The sequence below is a fragment of the Microcaecilia unicolor genome, chromosome 1 (genome assembly GCF_901765095.1).
Source record: "Microcaecilia unicolor chromosome 1, aMicUni1.1, whole genome shotgun sequence".
NCBI classification, from domain to species: domain Eukaryota; kingdom Metazoa; phylum Chordata; class Amphibia; order Gymnophiona; family Siphonopidae; genus Microcaecilia; species Microcaecilia unicolor.
The window spans coordinates 763,800,989-763,817,264 of NC_044031.1; the positions used below are offsets into that span (position 1 = coordinate 763,800,989).

General features: G+C 45.9%; 1 protein-coding gene across 1 annotated transcript in view; it reads right to left on the minus strand.

Moving 5' to 3' along the window:
- Positions 1 to 16,276, minus strand: part of DENND4A (DENN domain containing 4A) — a 576,041-nt gene that overhangs the window by 294,962 nt on the left and 264,803 nt on the right. Inside the window, 1 exon segment of the mRNA XM_030189785.1 lies at positions 2,296 to 2,431. Coding sequence (XP_030045645.1) covers positions 2,296 to 2,431 — 136 coding nt within the window.

Consider the following 16,276-nt stretch of genomic DNA (forward strand, 5'->3'; position numbering starts at 1 on the left):
CATTTTTTAAGGGAATTAGAACTAGTTGATAATGTGACCACCAACACTTGGTTGGTCACTTTGGACATTGTATCGTTATATACAAAAATTCCACAAACAGGAGCTTTAGAGATCATTAAAGAAACAGTAGAAGCACAGCCAGGGTCTCAGCGGATATCATCTGAATTTATTCTCTCGTTGGCAGAACTAGTTATTTTCAACATTATTTTTGGTTTGAAAATAATTTCTACCTCCAGACACAAGGTGTGGCAATGGGGGCTACATTAGCCCCCTCAGTAGCCACTTTGTACATTGCTCAAATGGAATCAAAGATGATATACCCTTCTCAACATTTCAAAGCAGTACGTATATGGAAACGTTTTCTTGATGATGTTTTCTTCTTATGGACAGAGTCTGAACAGTCTCTATTGGACTTTATATGGTGGCTCAATACACTAGATGTAAATATCTCTTTTACCATGTCATCAAATAAAACAGCTATTGAATTTCTAGATTTGTGGATATATAAAGAGGGAGATAGGCTATGTACATCTCTGTATCGCAAACCTGTGAGTAGAAATACTTTTTTACAATTTGGCAGTTTCCATCCTTATCATCTTAAATATAACCTCCCGGTTAGCCAATTTTTGAGGGTTAGGAGGGTCTGCTCTTCTTTGAGCAAATTTAAACGACAGTCAGAAGAATTAAAATCGAGATTTATGTCCAGAGGCTATCCGAGATCTGCAATTAAGAAAGCCTATACACGGGTAAGATATGCTCAACATCCCTGGTTGCTGAAGGAAAGTACAAGAGAGGAAATAGATTGTCTGACATGTGCTACCTTTTTCTGCAATTAGTCAAAACACAGTGCAGATTATAAAAAATCATTGGCACATTTTCCAACTATACCCTTGCTTTTCCGATGTACCATTAATATCATATACAAAAGGTAAATCGTTAGGTGAGCGCCTAGGCTCAAATAAATGTTTTGACCCTCCAGTTATTAATAAGGGAACTCAAACGATATGTGGACACTGTCAGTGGTGTTCACTAGTGATCATAGGCAATTCATGGTTGGTACCAGGGAGAAATACCATTCTGATATCTACGGTTCTCACTAATTGTGATAGTAATAATGTAGCATACGCTATAACATGCCCTTGTGATCTCATATATATTGGGAGGAGTGCTCGCCCTATCAAAGTTCGTCTCACAGAACACAAATCTTGCATAAATACACAAAACACACAGGCTCCTTTGGTGTAACACTGGTTGCAAAAACAACATAGTGTTGATGACATTAGATGGAGGACTGTTGAATATATGGAGATAAGAAAGGAGGGTGGCTCAGTTAGTAAGTTGCTTAACTTTAGGGAACAATGGTATATTTACTCACTGCGAACAGTTGTCCCTGAGGGCTTGAATGCGGAACTTGAATGGGCATTGCTGATATGATTTTATGTCCAATAGGAGTTTAGGGGGAGGGACTATTTATGTCAATACTCAGATGGTATTTAAATTTGAACAAGAAACGCTGCTGCCATCTTTGCTGATAAGATACATAGCAGAGCTGGCGCTAATAAGTTCTCAGGGTGAGTCTTTGTTAGAAATATGTTTCCTTGCTTATATACCAGGCAATTCTTAGGTTTTGAGCAAAGAATATAGTATACTAATCAAAGTTTTTATATTTTTTATATTATAGGGGATTGTCCTTGAGACAGCTCATGTTCGAGCGAAACATATGTCGGACAATAGAACCCCTGGGTCCGATGGAAAAAAGGATTTAAAAAGATAAGTTATATCATATATATTTAAAGTTATTTACAAAAGCTAAGAAAGTATTAGAGCTAATCAATTAAGAAGCAGATGTTGCTCACATTGCCATAAAAAAAACAATAGTTTGTTGGCAATGAACATCGCTGAGGTCAATTAGAACTATATATATATATATATATATATTATATATATATATATATATAAAGAAAAGTTATCGAATGGTTGTTTGAAAAAATTTTCATCAAAGTATTGACTTCTTTATATTTGGCTGGATACCAGAGAAATTTAGATTATATACTGAAGGTGCCAGGAATAATTGTTTGAATTAAGCCACGGTTTTGAGTATTCAGATATTAGGCATGTAATAAATGTTAAGAAAATAAAATAAGCCATTGGGTCACAGCAGAAAAACACGTGCAAATGGAAGAAGATGCAGTCACCCAATGTGCAGAAAAGCCTTTATCCCTCTCAATATCATTACATAATTTGCTTGTCTGCATTTTCACTATGTATTAAAAAGATACACAGCCCTGGAAATACCTGTTTGGTTCTTCTGAATACTGGTGATGGGCTGCTGGGATGACTAACTTTCAAGGACAAATTGTTGCACTTGCTTTTCAGTATGCCTTCTGGAGTGTCAAACAGATCTTGTTCCAGAACAGGAAATCCATTGTAGCTGTAAAACAAAAACCATGTTACCAAATTTGGCTAAAACAGGATCTGCGTATGTCTAGTAGCGCTATAGAAATGATTAGTAGTAGCAGTAGTAGTACCAGCTACGGTCATTCATTTACCTTTACATTATTTGGGTCTGAGTAATCAGTTCCTTTTTCATAACACAGAGCATTTTCTAGGTTGTAGCAGTCATCAATTTGCAACAGAAAATGCAGGACTGCAAATATCAGAGGAGTCAACAGGTGACAGGATCAGACTAGAAGAGAAAATGTCCCTGTTTTTAAATTATAAAAAAGGAGAAATTAGATCTTGCCTAATTTTCTCTTTTAGTCCCTCCAGACTGGCACAGACGAATGTGTTACACACTCCTACCAGCACATGGAGAATCACTGCCTTCTGAGTAACCTATAAGTGGGCTGTGCAGTCCCCATAGAGTCAGTCCTTGAATAGCCAAGCAGATACCCCCAATGGAATTCCACTGCCTACCACACTTCCCTCTCAAAGGTGACCAACCCAGAGGGCCATGTGCTGCTGCTGTACTGTAACGTATATCAGCCTCCTCTAGCCAGACCCACTACAACCTGACTCATTAAAAACATACTTCATTTTTTGTTTTATTTTCGGAACCAAAGTTAATGAACCATAACAGTCCTTAACATAAGCACCTCACAGTCAAAACCATGAGCACAAAAATAAAAGCCTATTTTCTTCTTCCAAAGCACCCATTGCATAGAAATTGGAACAAGAGTGGGGCTCTGTGCCAGTCTGGAGGTGCTAGAAGAAAAAACATTAGCAGGTAAGATCTAATTTCTCCTTTTATAGCGTCCCTCCAGACCAGCACAGATGAATAGGAAGTTTCAAAGCAGTGACCACCAAGGGTGGGACCCCCAAAGACGTACTGAGCCAAATCAACAAATTAAAGAGTAGCATATCACCTGGATAGAATGGTATGCACCCTAGAACTCAATCATGAAATTACTAATCTGCTGTTAGTGATCTGTAACCTGTCATTAAAATCATCCATAGTCCTGGAAGATTGGAGGCTGGGCAATGTAACACCAATTTTTAAATTTCCAGGGGTCATCTGGGAAATTATAGACCAGTAAGCCTGACCACTGCTGGGTAAAATAGTGGAATTTTATTATAAAGAATAAAATTATGGAACACATAGATAAACATAGTTTAATGGAACAGAGTCAGAATGGATTCAGCCAAAGGAAGTCTCGTCTTTCCAATTTGCTTCATTTCTTTGAAAGTGTGAATAAACATATGGATAAAGGTAAGACGGTTGATGTAGTGTGTCTAAATTTTCAGAAAGTTTTTGACAAAGTTCCTCATGAGAGATTACTGAGAAAACTAAAAAGTCATGGGATAGAAAGCAATGTTCTGTTGTGGATTAGGAATTGGTTAAAACAGGGGGTAGGATTATATGGTCATTTTTCTCGATGAAGGAAGGTGATTAGTGGAGTGCCACAGAGAGAATAGTTTTGTGTCACCTGCAAATTTAAAGTTGTTAAAACACTTGCAGACTGTGAAAAATTGAAGGAAGACCTTAGGAAATTGGAAAACTGAGCAGCAAAAAGGCAAATGAAATTTAATGAGGACAAATGCAAAGTGATGCACATTGGAGTGGAGGAGTGGCCTAGTGGTTAGGGTGGTGGACTTTGGTCCTGGGGAACTGAGGAACTGACTTCGATTCCCACTTCAGGCACAGGCACTTAACCCTCCATTGCCCCAGGTACAAATAAGTACCTGTATACAATATGTAAGCCGCATTGAGCCTGCCATGAGAGGGAATGTGCGGGGTACAAATGTAACAAAAATAAATAAAAATAAAAAATAAAAATAAAATAATCAAATCATAGTTACCTGATGCTAGGGTCCACTTTAGGAATCAGCACCCAAGAAAAAGGTCTAGGTGTGATTGTAAACAATATGCTGATATCTTCTACCCAATAAGCGGTGGAAGCCGAAAAAGCAAACAGGAAGCTAGGAATTATTAGGAAAGGGATGGAAAATAAGACCAAGAATATTATAATGCCTCTGTATCACTCCATGGTGCGACCTCAGCTTGAGTATTGCATTCAATTCTGATCGCAGTATCAGATTTGTAGTTCAGACACCGAATATAAATTAAAATCAATGGACCTTTGTTATAAAATTTATTGAGAGAGGTTATCCATCTACATTAATGAAGAAAGCTGCTAAACATGCAGATTTTAATCATTGTGAGTCATTACTAGATTGTGTCTGTCCTAATTAGATTGTAAGCTCTGTCGAGCAGGGACTGTCTCTTCATGTTCAAGTGTACAGCGCTGTTTATGTCTAGTAGGGCTATAGAAATGATAGTACTATAGAAATGTAGTAGGCGAATCAGAAACATGTCCTTTCTTTTTGAGAATGCTAGGATAATGATGCTTTATGAACGGAATTTGAGTGATCGCTTGAGCCATAGTGGTGTACGGAATGTACCGCGGCAACCCCCTGGAGAGGTTGTGGGGCATCAAACACCACAAATCAGCACAACACACACAAAAGGGCATGCCTTAGACCTGACTGCATACAGACTCCAATCCGAAAGGGACTTTAAAATACAGAATTCCAGCTGGACAGAGACACCATGGTCAGACCACTTTAAACTGCACATGACACTCAGATGGAGAGAAAACAAACCCCAGAAGATGACCAAACAGAAGCTACGTGAATCACGAGGCAAGATCAAAACGGACAAAATTTAGTTCACCATATACCTCAATCAATGAATCCCAAATATAGAAGCAGAAAATGTCTTGTCAGACTGGGATAATACAGTTGAACATGTCCTCAATGAAATAGCTCACCTAAAAATTAAGTCAAGACGTAAAAACACAATTACGCCCTGATTCAACTAAGAACTAAGTGAACAAAAAAGACTTTGCAGAGGACTAGAACAATCATGGCAGAAAAACAAAACTGATGCAAATAAAATGGTGTGGAAGACAGAACTAAAAAAAACTACAAACTCAAAACAAGAAGAGCCAAAGAGACATTCTACGAGAAACAGGTAAGTCCAGATTACAAGGATATGAAAATAATATTCACGCTAGTGAATAGCTTAATACAGTGGGTCCCAAACCTGATCCTGGAGGCACCCCAGCCAGTCAGGTTTTTGGGATATACACAATACATATTCATGAGAGAGATTTGCAGGATCAGGATTGGGAACCACTGGCCTAATAGACACCAAACAACTAACAGCAACTAACAATGACCCCCCAACAGCAAACAAAATAGCCAGATACTTCAAAGAAAAAATTATTAAACTAAGAGACCCTCCCATAATCAGATCCACATCTACAGCACTTCATGAACAAAACACAAGAAGGAGTACCAGCAGACAAAACATAGACATTTAACTGACCAACAAAAGAAAAGGTTGCCCAATCAATATATAAATTCTCCGCAACCTACTGCATATTTTTTTTTCTTACATTTGTACCCCGGCGCTTTCCCACTCATGGCAGGCTCAATGCGGCAGGCAATGGAGGGTTAAGTGACTTGCCCAGAGTCACAAGGAGCTGCCTGTGCTGGGAATCGAACTCAGTTCCTCAGTTCCCCAGGACCAAAGTCCACCACCTTAACCACTAGGCCACGTCTTAACTACGTCATGAAAGAAGACCCAGAACAGTTCATCGAACAACTCAAAGAACACTTAAGCCTAATGCTCCCGATAGGACGGTTCCCAATGGAAAAGAGCAACATAATCCTGAAACCAATCCCAAAGGAACAGAAAAAGAACAGGAAAGAAATCACTGACTATAGGCCGGTGGTTTCCACCCCACTCACAATGAAGATAATGGAGGGAATAGTAGCCTCCCAGCTGGAAAATTACCTGACCTATTTCAATATTCTACACGAGTCTCAACCAGGTTTCAGACTGCACTTCAGAAGAAACAGTACTGACAACACTAATAGCCAACTTAAAAAAAAAACAATAAGCAAAGATCAAAATATTTTGCTCCTACAATTAGATATATCAAGTGCATTTGTCAAGATCAACCACCAGATTCTGCTAAGACTGCTAGATAACATTAGCATCGAGGGGAAGGTACACAAATGGTTCACTGGCTTTCTCACATCCAGATCTTACCAAGTGAAGATGGGATCCTCAACATCCCCTCCATGGAAAGCAGACAGCGGAGTGTCACAGGGTTCTCCCCTCTCCCCCATTCTATTCAATCTCATGACGACACCCCTGGCCAGATCTCTAGCTAAACAAGAACTTAATCCCTTTATATATGCAGATGATGTCTCCATCTTCGTCCCATTCAACAAAAATATATTTATTTGTTACATTTGTATCCCACATTTTCCCACCTATCTGCAGGCTCAATGTGGCTTACAATTTTCCGTCATGACTTATGTCATTTCAGAATACATATACAATTGGTAATATATATAGAACATGAATGCTAAATGAACAGTCGGGCAAAAAAAGGGAAAATATTCAAATGGTTTCACATATTGAACATGGATTGCATATTAAAATTAAACAATATTGGGGGAATGGGGCTGCTGAATGTAAGGTACTTGGGGGTGTCCTGCATACTAAGGCACATTAGAGACTGGCTGGCTGGTACACAGAACTTCACGCCAACTGATATTGAGACCCTGCTGTCTCCCGGGGAGCACCTGGGATGGCTGCTGCACACCACGGGGAGGAGGCCGCGGCTGGAAATCAGGAAAAACCCATTTGTCAACTCAGCACGGGAAGCATGGAGATGGCTGTGTCGGCGGCACGGATTCTCACCAGCGGCGACCCCCTTTCTGCCACTTAAACACAACCCGGACTTTCCGGTGGGGACCTCTTCCAGAACATTTGCGGATTGGCACTCGCGAGGGATTCAATATCTATATCAGATACTGGATGAGGAAGGACAGCTTAAGGCACTGTCTGAGCTGCAGCGAGAGTTTGGGCTACAGAGGGCAGACTCCCTTGCATATTATCAAGTGAGACATTACATACACTCATTGGGCTGGGTGAATTTATGCGAAGATGTGCAGGAGGTTATCAGCTCGGCGCTGACATTGGGGGCACAGAATATGGTGCCGCTGAGATTCTTTCACAGAAACCTCCTAGACTCGACGGAGGATATTAATTACAAAGGCTATGCACAAAAGTGGAAGTCAGACCTTAAAGAGGAAGTGCCGGAGACGCTGTTTACAGGATTTCTGACTAGCATACGGAAAAGCGCCACGTTCCCTCGCGACTGGGAGCTGCAGTACAGGTTTGCACTGAGACTTTATGTGGCGCCTAATCGAGCATTTAAGGCAGGGTTCGGAGCCTCTGGGGCATGCCTGAAATGTGGACAAGATCCAGCTACTTTAAGTCATATGTTTTGGCTATGTCCACAGGTGCAGAGCTTCTGGAGAGTGGTGGTAGGAGCCATTGAGAAGTATTGGAACTGTACAGTGCCATTACAACCCTTGCTTTTATTTGAAGACTTTAAAAATGTAGGTCTCCGAGTACCGGGCTTGAAGGGGTTTTTGCAAAGAGCGTTGTTGCAGGGGAAAAGAGTAATACTGACAAACTGGAGAGAGAGTGCAAGCCCAACTTTGGCCCAATGGAGGGTACAAATGATAGAAATGTTGAAATTAGAAAGACGTGGAGTACAAGACTTTGAATCTGTTGCGGGTAAACACCTGACCAGCATCTGGAGCAATTTTTGGGACACTCTTCAACCAGCAGCCAGGAGCAGGCTACTTAATTGACTAACATGTGTGACCTTGGGAGACCCTGCTATGTTGGGATGCCACTAAACTGAGGAATAGAAGAGGGAGGAAGGGAGGGGGGATAAGAGGGAAGGGATGGGGAGGGGGGAGGGAGGGACTGAGGGGTAGAATAGGTTGTTAAAAGAAATACCCAGACATCGAGTTGAAAGTAATAGTTACCAGAAGTTAACATGTTGTATTACATTGTGATGTGTTATGGTTACAGTACATGAATGTACCTATTTTTTGAGAATACCAATTAATAAAAAGATTTAAACATAAACACACAGCAAAAGCCAAAGATCAAGTCTACATCAATGGACGGTCTCGAGTGTGGCAGTGTGGGATGAGTGCACCGGTGGAGGTGTGTGCTCGGTTGTTGGGCAGTGCGGTGCCTCCTTCGGTCTCTTCTCCGTGGAGGGGGGAGTATTGTCCGTTGGAGAACTATATTTTTGGCGGACGGTGTTCCGTTTTCTGCGGGGGGGGATGGGGGGGCACTGTGTTGTTCAGTTGTTGAGCGTGTACTTCCATCGGTGTGTTTATTTTGCACTGCTACACCCGAGGTTGTTCAAGACCCCTGAGGCAGGCCTTAGGGGCCGAAACACGGCCGTGTTGGGTCGTTTTTTTGAAAATCTTTAATAAATTTGTTTGGTATTCAAAAAAAAAAAAAAAAATTAAACAATACGGTATAGGGAGAGAGTAATCCTATTGTTAGGTAAATGATGGTGAATTACAGTTCCAATTAAAAGTCTTTATGGTATGTCGTATTAAAGAGATGTGTCTTCAGTGCCTTACGGAAGTTAATTAGGTTGTGAATTATTATATCTGAAATCACGCTGGAATCCTGGGCATCAGCTTGTAAATTGAAACTGAACAGAGAAAAAACACACTGCATGGTAATCACCTCCCCGCACAGCAACACAAGATCCCCCAGCATAAAAGCAAAAGGAGCCTGCCCCCAATAATGGAACACAAAGATCCTAGGAGTCACCGCAGACCGACACTTAACCTTCGAAAACCAAGCAGCAAACATCAGCAAATGTGGAAACTAAAACGTATCAGGAGAAACTTCCCCAGACAACCATTCTGTGTGTTGGTCCAATCCATGGTCTTAACCCATACTGACTACTGTAATGGAATATACGCGGGCTGCAAAAAGATAACACTGAAGAAATTACAAACAGCACAGACCACCACTACCAGACTTATATACGGGAAGACACAGCTTGAAAGTGCCAAACCACTACTACACAGGCTCCCTCAAACTACGCACCTGGGCTTAGAGTATTATCTTTGGCTTAGCCCCAGAATATATGAAAGATCTTATAACACTACCAATTCGAAACGCAATCATAGGAACAAGGAACTATCTAACCCTTCACTTCCCTAACCCCTAAGGTTTAAAATACCGAGTCACACATGCGATGAATTTCCCCTACCTATGCACAAAAGCATGGAATGCGCTTCTAAAAGATCTAATATGCATAAATAACTACATTAACTTTCAAAGCTTTTTTCTTTAGATAATTCTTTTCCGAGGGAGCAGGATAACCTTGGCCATGTTCTTCCTATACAATCGATCAAAGTGCTGAGAACTTAAATAACTTTTGATTGAACATCTCTGTTAAACTAACAATGTAAGTGTCTCGTACTGAATCTTGTGAGCCCTTGGGTCTAGATGGAGAGCTGAGGTCAAAAGTGGACACCGGCCCTCCGAAGGACAGCAGAACAACCCCTCGACTTCACCTGCGGCGACCGCCGTTCCCCGGGAGTTGAGCCCCCAGGTGCTGGTGGCCAACAGGACTTCTGGAACCACGGGGTTGGCGGACTGTAGGTGGCGCGGAACCTCAGGGCCTGGGCAGGCAGTGAGCAGAGCGTAGTCAGAGTACCAGCAGAAGTCGGGGCAGGCAGCAAGCAGAGAATAATCAGGATACCAGCATAACTCAGGGCAGAAACAAGCAGAGAATAATCAGGATACCAGCAGAAGTCAGGTCAGGCAGAACAAAGTCAGGATACACCTCTCGGGAAGCTTAACCCTCTACAAGAGCAGAAGCCGAAGCAAAGCAAGGCACCTGTCTGGTTCCTTAAATAGCTCTTCAATCTGGGAAACGAGGATCAGCTGGCAGGGGGCGGGAGACACTGGAACCTGGTGATCGCGTCGTCGGACTGAGCCCTCCTGATAGGTCTGTTAGACGGGGGTGGAGCCGAGTCATACCCGGTAAATCTGGAGGGAGCAAGGCGTGACCCTCGTTAGGGGCGCCGGCGCCACCAACATGGCCGACGTTCCGAGACGTTACCGAGAGCATCGGGTGAGGCGTGGAACCAGACGTTTGGGCCCCGCCCAGCCCACCGACGTTCAGTGTCTCCAGGGGGAGTCCGAGGAGCAGCTCGACTGCGCGGAGCGTGCCATAGGTAAGGGACGTGACAGTAAGCCACTCTGAACCAAGTTACCACGGGAAAAATGTGGGGTACAAATGTTGGAATAATAATAACGTTGAACAATGTTTCTTTCTCCATCCCCGTCAATCTGGGTTCCAATCACACCACAGCGCAGAAACTTTAAAGCAAAGATACTTACCTGTAGGTGGTGTTCTCCAAGGACAGCAGGCCAATTATTCTCACATCTGGGTGACGTCATCAGATGAAGCCCGGTGTGGACGCTGACTAGCAAGTAAGTGGAAAATTCTAACAGCATCCCACCGAGCATGCGCTGGTGTCTTCGCGTCTGACACACAGCGTGGGTCCTCCAGTCAGATGAAAAAGCAAAAAACCTACAACTAAATTCAACTCCCAGGGGAGGTGGAAGGGTATGTGAGAATAATCGACCAGCTGTCCTCAGAGACCACCAGCTACAGCTACGTAAGTATCTTTGCTTTCTCCGAAGAAAAGCAGGTCTTCATATTCTTAATCCCTAAGCTACCAGGCTCACCGAAAACAAGAAAGCTAGGATAATTGCATCTTGAAATGTTGAGACTAAAATTTCAATCAACCTTAAACTGTCTAGATGCAGCCTGGAACAAAATAAAACAGAGCCTAGGAGGGTGGAGTTGGATTTTAGACTCCAAACAAATTCTGCAGAATTGCCTGTCCAAACTGTTGCATCGGGAATCATGAACCAAAACAGTTGGAAGTGAATGTATGGACTGAAGACCACATTGCAGCCTTGCAAATCTTCTCTATGGAGACTGATGTCAAGTGGGCTACTGATGTAGCCATGGCTCTGACATCATAAGCCATGATGTGACCCTCAAGAGCCAGCCTAGAATGGGCATAAGCAAAGGAGATGCAATCTGCTATCCAATTTGAAAGTGTGCGTTTGCCATTGGCCACCCCCAACATCTTGGGGTTAAAAGAAACTAAAAGCTGGGTGGAAGTCTATGGGCTTGAGTCCACTCCAGATAGAAAGCTAAGGCTCACTTGCAGTCCAAAATATGCAGTACACTTTCACCAGGATGGGCATGAGGTATTGGGGAAAATGTTGGCAGAACAATTGACTGGTTGAGATGGAACTCCAAAACTACCTTAGGAAAAAACTTAGGGTGTGTGCAGAGGACTTACAATTCAGTGGGTACCCCAGACGGACTATCTGAAGAACCCATCGGTCAGAGGATACAAGAGGCCATCTGTGTTGATTAAAAATGAGCCTCCCTCCAACCGGAAGGTCATTTGGGACAGATACTTTTTTTGTGCAGCTATGCTCTGCTGGAACCAGCTAAAAGTCCATGCCCTGTTTTGACTGGGAGCCGGCTGGAACTCATGAGGACAGAACTGGCAAGGCCTTGGACGCTGGACCTGAGTTGCCAATGGGAGGTGGGAAACGGTAAAATTATGTATAATCATACCTGATAATTTTCTTTCCATTAATCATAGCTGATCAATCCATAGACTGGTGGGTTGTGTCCATCTACCAGCAGGTGGAGATAGAGAGCAAACTTTTGCCTCCCTATATGTGGTCATGTGCTGCCGGAAACTCCTCAGTATGTCGATATCAAAGCTCCATCCGCAGGACTCAGCACTTAGAGAATTACACCCACGAAGGGACACTCTGCCCAGCTCACCACCGCCGAAACGGGGGAGGGGAATTAACCCAGCTCATCCCCACACAAGTGGGGGAGGGGAATCCGTCCAGCTCATCCCCGCGGAGCGGGGGAGGGACACCACACCCGCCGATGCGGGGGGATCTGGCTTATCCTGCAACCGCAACCGCGGGAGGAGCTGACTGACCCTAACACTGCCGAAGCGGGAGGGGTACAAAGCTGCCCTACAGCCGCACGAAGCGGGAGGGAGTGCCGGCAGAATTTATGTCTCAATCCAGCCCCGTAAAACGGAGGGGAGAGGAATGCAGCAGCTCACTGTAACACAAAGTCGTCTCAACTCTTGAAGAATCCAAGTGAAAGAAGAACTTGAACACGAAGTCCTCCTGAAGTAACTGAAGGCTAAACTTGAACCTAAAATTCAACCAGAATATAAACAGTACAGATATCTGGGAGGGGCTATGGATTGATCAGCTATGATTAATGGAAAGAAAATTATCAGGTATGATTATACATAATTTTACCTTCCATATCATCAAGCTGATCAATCCATAGACTGGTGGGATGTACCGAAGCAGTACTCACCCAGGGCGGGACATAGAAATCCCTGACCTCAACACTGAAGCTCCAAACCGGGCCTCCGCCCGTGCAGCCACAGTCAAACGGTAATGCTTGGAGAATGTATGAGCCGAAGCCCACGTTGCCACCTTGCATATCTCTTCCAAGGAGACGGATCCGGCCTCTGCCATCGAGGCCGCCTGAGCTCTCGTGGAGTGAGCCTTCAGCTGGATAGGCGGCACCTTCCCCGCGGCCACATAAGCCGCTGCAATGGCTTCCTGGACCCATCTTGCCACTGTAGGCTTAGCAGCCTGCAGACCCTTACGAGGACCTGCAAACAGGACAAACAGATGATCCGATTTCCGGAAATCATTGGTCACTTCCAAGTATCTGATGATGACTCGTCTCACATCCAGATATTCAAGAGCGGAGTACTCCTCTGGGTAGTCCTCCCTACGAAAGGAAGGGAGACAGAGCTGCTGATTCACATGGAAGCGAGAACCAATCTTGGGCAGGAAGGAAGGCACTGTGCGAATAGTCACTCCTGCCTCAGTGCACTGCAGAAAAGGCTCTCGACATGAGAGCGCCTGGAGCTCGGAAACTCTTCTGTCTGAAGTGATAGCCACCAAAAAGACTGCTTTCAACGTCAGGTCTTTCAGAGATGCCCTCGACAAGGGTTCCAAAGGCGGCTTCTGCAATGCTCTTAGCACCAGGTTGAGATTCCACGCAGGCACCACTGAGTGCAGAGGAGGGCGCAGGTGATTAACTCCCTTGAGAAAGCGCACCACATCTGGCTGTGAAGCCAGGGAAACACCCTTCAGGCGGCCCCTGAAGCAAGCCAGAGCCGCTACCTGGACTTTAAGGGAACTGAGCGACAGGCCTTTCTCCAGACCTTCTCGCAGGAACGCCAACACTGAAGAAATTGGAGCAGTGAAGGGAGAAAGTGAGCCTGCTTCACACCATGCTGCAAAGATACGCCAAACCCTGGCGTAAGCAGTAGAAGTAGAGCGCTTCCTCGCTCTCAGCATAGTGGCGATGACCTTGTCTGAGAAGCCCTTCTTCCTCAGACGCTGCCGCTCAATAGCCAGGCCGTAAGACCAAAGGGAGAGGGATCCTCCATCACCACGGGACCCTGATGTAACAGGCCCTGCTCCACTGACAGCCTCAGAGGATCGTCGACTGAGAGCCTGAACAAGTCCGCATACCAGGGACGTCTGGGCCAATCCGGACCCACCAGGATTACCCTGCCGGGATGCTTTGCCACCCGGTCTAGCACCCTGCCCAACATGGGCCAGGGCGGGAACACATAGAGGAGCTCTTGTGTCGGCCACTGTTGGAGAAGAGCATCTACTCCCAGGGATCGAGGGTCCCGTCCTCTGCTGAAAAAGCGCGGCACTTGGCCATTGGCCGATGACGCCATCAGATCTAGGCTCGGCTGGCCCCAGCGCTTCGTGATGTCCAAGAACGCCTGAGCAGATAGTTGCCACTCTCCGGGCTCCAAGGTATGGCGACTGAGAAAGTCCGCCTTGACATTCATGACTCCGGCAATGTGGGCCGCTGAAAGCTGCTCCAGGTTCGCTTCCGCCCACTGGCAAAGACTCATAGCCTCCTTGGCTAGAGGGGCGCTCTGGTACCTCCCTGGCGGTTGATATAGGCCACAGCCGTGGCATTGTCCGACAGGACCCGTACAGGCTTCAACACGAGTACCGGGATGAACTCCAATAACACCAAGCGAATGGCTCTGAGTTCCAGGAGGTTGATAGACCACTTGCCTCTGCAGGAGACTAGAGCCCCTGCGCTGTCCTTCCCAAGCAGTGGGCTCCCCAGCCCATCAAAGAGGCGTCTGTCGTGACGACAATCCACTCCGGGGTCACCAGAGGCAATCCTGCAGACAACTTGTCTGTCTGCGTCCACCAGCTCAGCGCCTTGCGCACTGCTGGGTCCACGGGAAGGCGCACAGCATAATCCTCCGACATCGGAGTCCAGCGCAGCAGCAGAGATAGCTGTAGTGGTCTCATATGAGCCCTGGCCCAGGGCACTACTTCCATCGTGGCCGTCATAGAGCCCAACAGCTGCACGTAGTCCCAAGCCCGAATAGGAGAGGCTACTAGGAACTAGTCCACCTGAGCCTGAAGCTTGACAATCCGATTGTCTGGCAGGAACACTCTGCCCACTTGGGTGTCGAATCGAACTCCCAGATACACCAGGGACTGAGTCGGGCGCAGCTGGCTCTTCTTCCAGTTGATGATCCATCCCAGGGAGCTCAAAAGAGCAACTACCCGGTCCATAGCTTTGCCGCACTCTGCATAAGAGGGGGCTCGGATCAACCAGTCGTCCAGATAAGGATGGACTTGTACTCCTTCCTTTAGCAGGAAGGCCGCTATGACCCCCATTACTTTGGAAAAGGTCCGCGGAGCAGTAGCCAACCCGAAAGGGAGGGCTCTGAACTGGAAGTGTCGTCTCAGGACTGTAAAACGCAGAAAGCGTTGGAGAGGAGGCCAGATGGGAATATGCAGGTACGCTTCCTTGATGTCCAAGGAAGCCAAGAACTCTCCTGCCTTCACTGCCGCTATAACAGAGCGGAGAGTCTCCATGCGAAAGTGCCTCACTTTCCAGGCCCGATTGACCCCTTTGAGGTCGAGGATAGGCCGGACAGAACCTCCTTTCTTTGGAACCACAAAGTAAATGGAGTAACGTCCCTTGCCAATCTGATTTTTTGGCACCGGAACGACCGCACCCAGGCGGATCAGGTTGTCCAAGGTCTGCTGCACTACCACAGCTTGACCGGAGACTTGCAGGGAGAGAGTACAAACCCGTCTCTTAAGGGTTGGCAGAACTCTAGCTTGTAGCCGTCTCTGATGACTTCCAGCACCCACGCGTCTGAAGTTATAGTGGTCCACTCGCCCAGAAACGAGGACAGCCGTCCTCCAATCTGCACTGGGGCGTGGACCAAGGCCCCGTCATTGGGTACGAGACCCTGGGGGAGGACCGGAGGGAGCACCTCCGGGACGGCGGTCTCTGCGAAAGGAATGCTGCTTGGGGGAGAAATTCCTCTTGAAGGAAGAGGGGGCAGAGGAACCCGACTTGCCTGGGCGGTATGGAGGTATCGGGACGAGTCCCGAGCCCTGACCTCTGGTAATTTCTTGCCCTTAGACGTGCCGAGATCGGTCACGATTTTGTCCAGCTCGACCCCAAAGAGCAGCTTGCCTTTAAAAGGCAATCTAGCCAGGCGGGATTTAGAGGCGTGGTCAGCAGACCAATGTTTCAGCCAAAGCCACCGCCGCGCAGAGACTGTCTGAGCCATGCCTTTAGCTGAGGCTCTCCAGACATCATACAGCAAGTCTGCCAAATAGGCTAAGCCCGATTCCAGGGCCGGCCAATCAGCCCTCAAGGAATGATCCGAGGGGGAAGCCCGCTGCACCATAGTCCGGCACGCCCTGGCCACATAGGAGCCGCAAACTGAGGCCTGCAAACTTAAAGCAGCTGCCTCCAAGGACGACCTT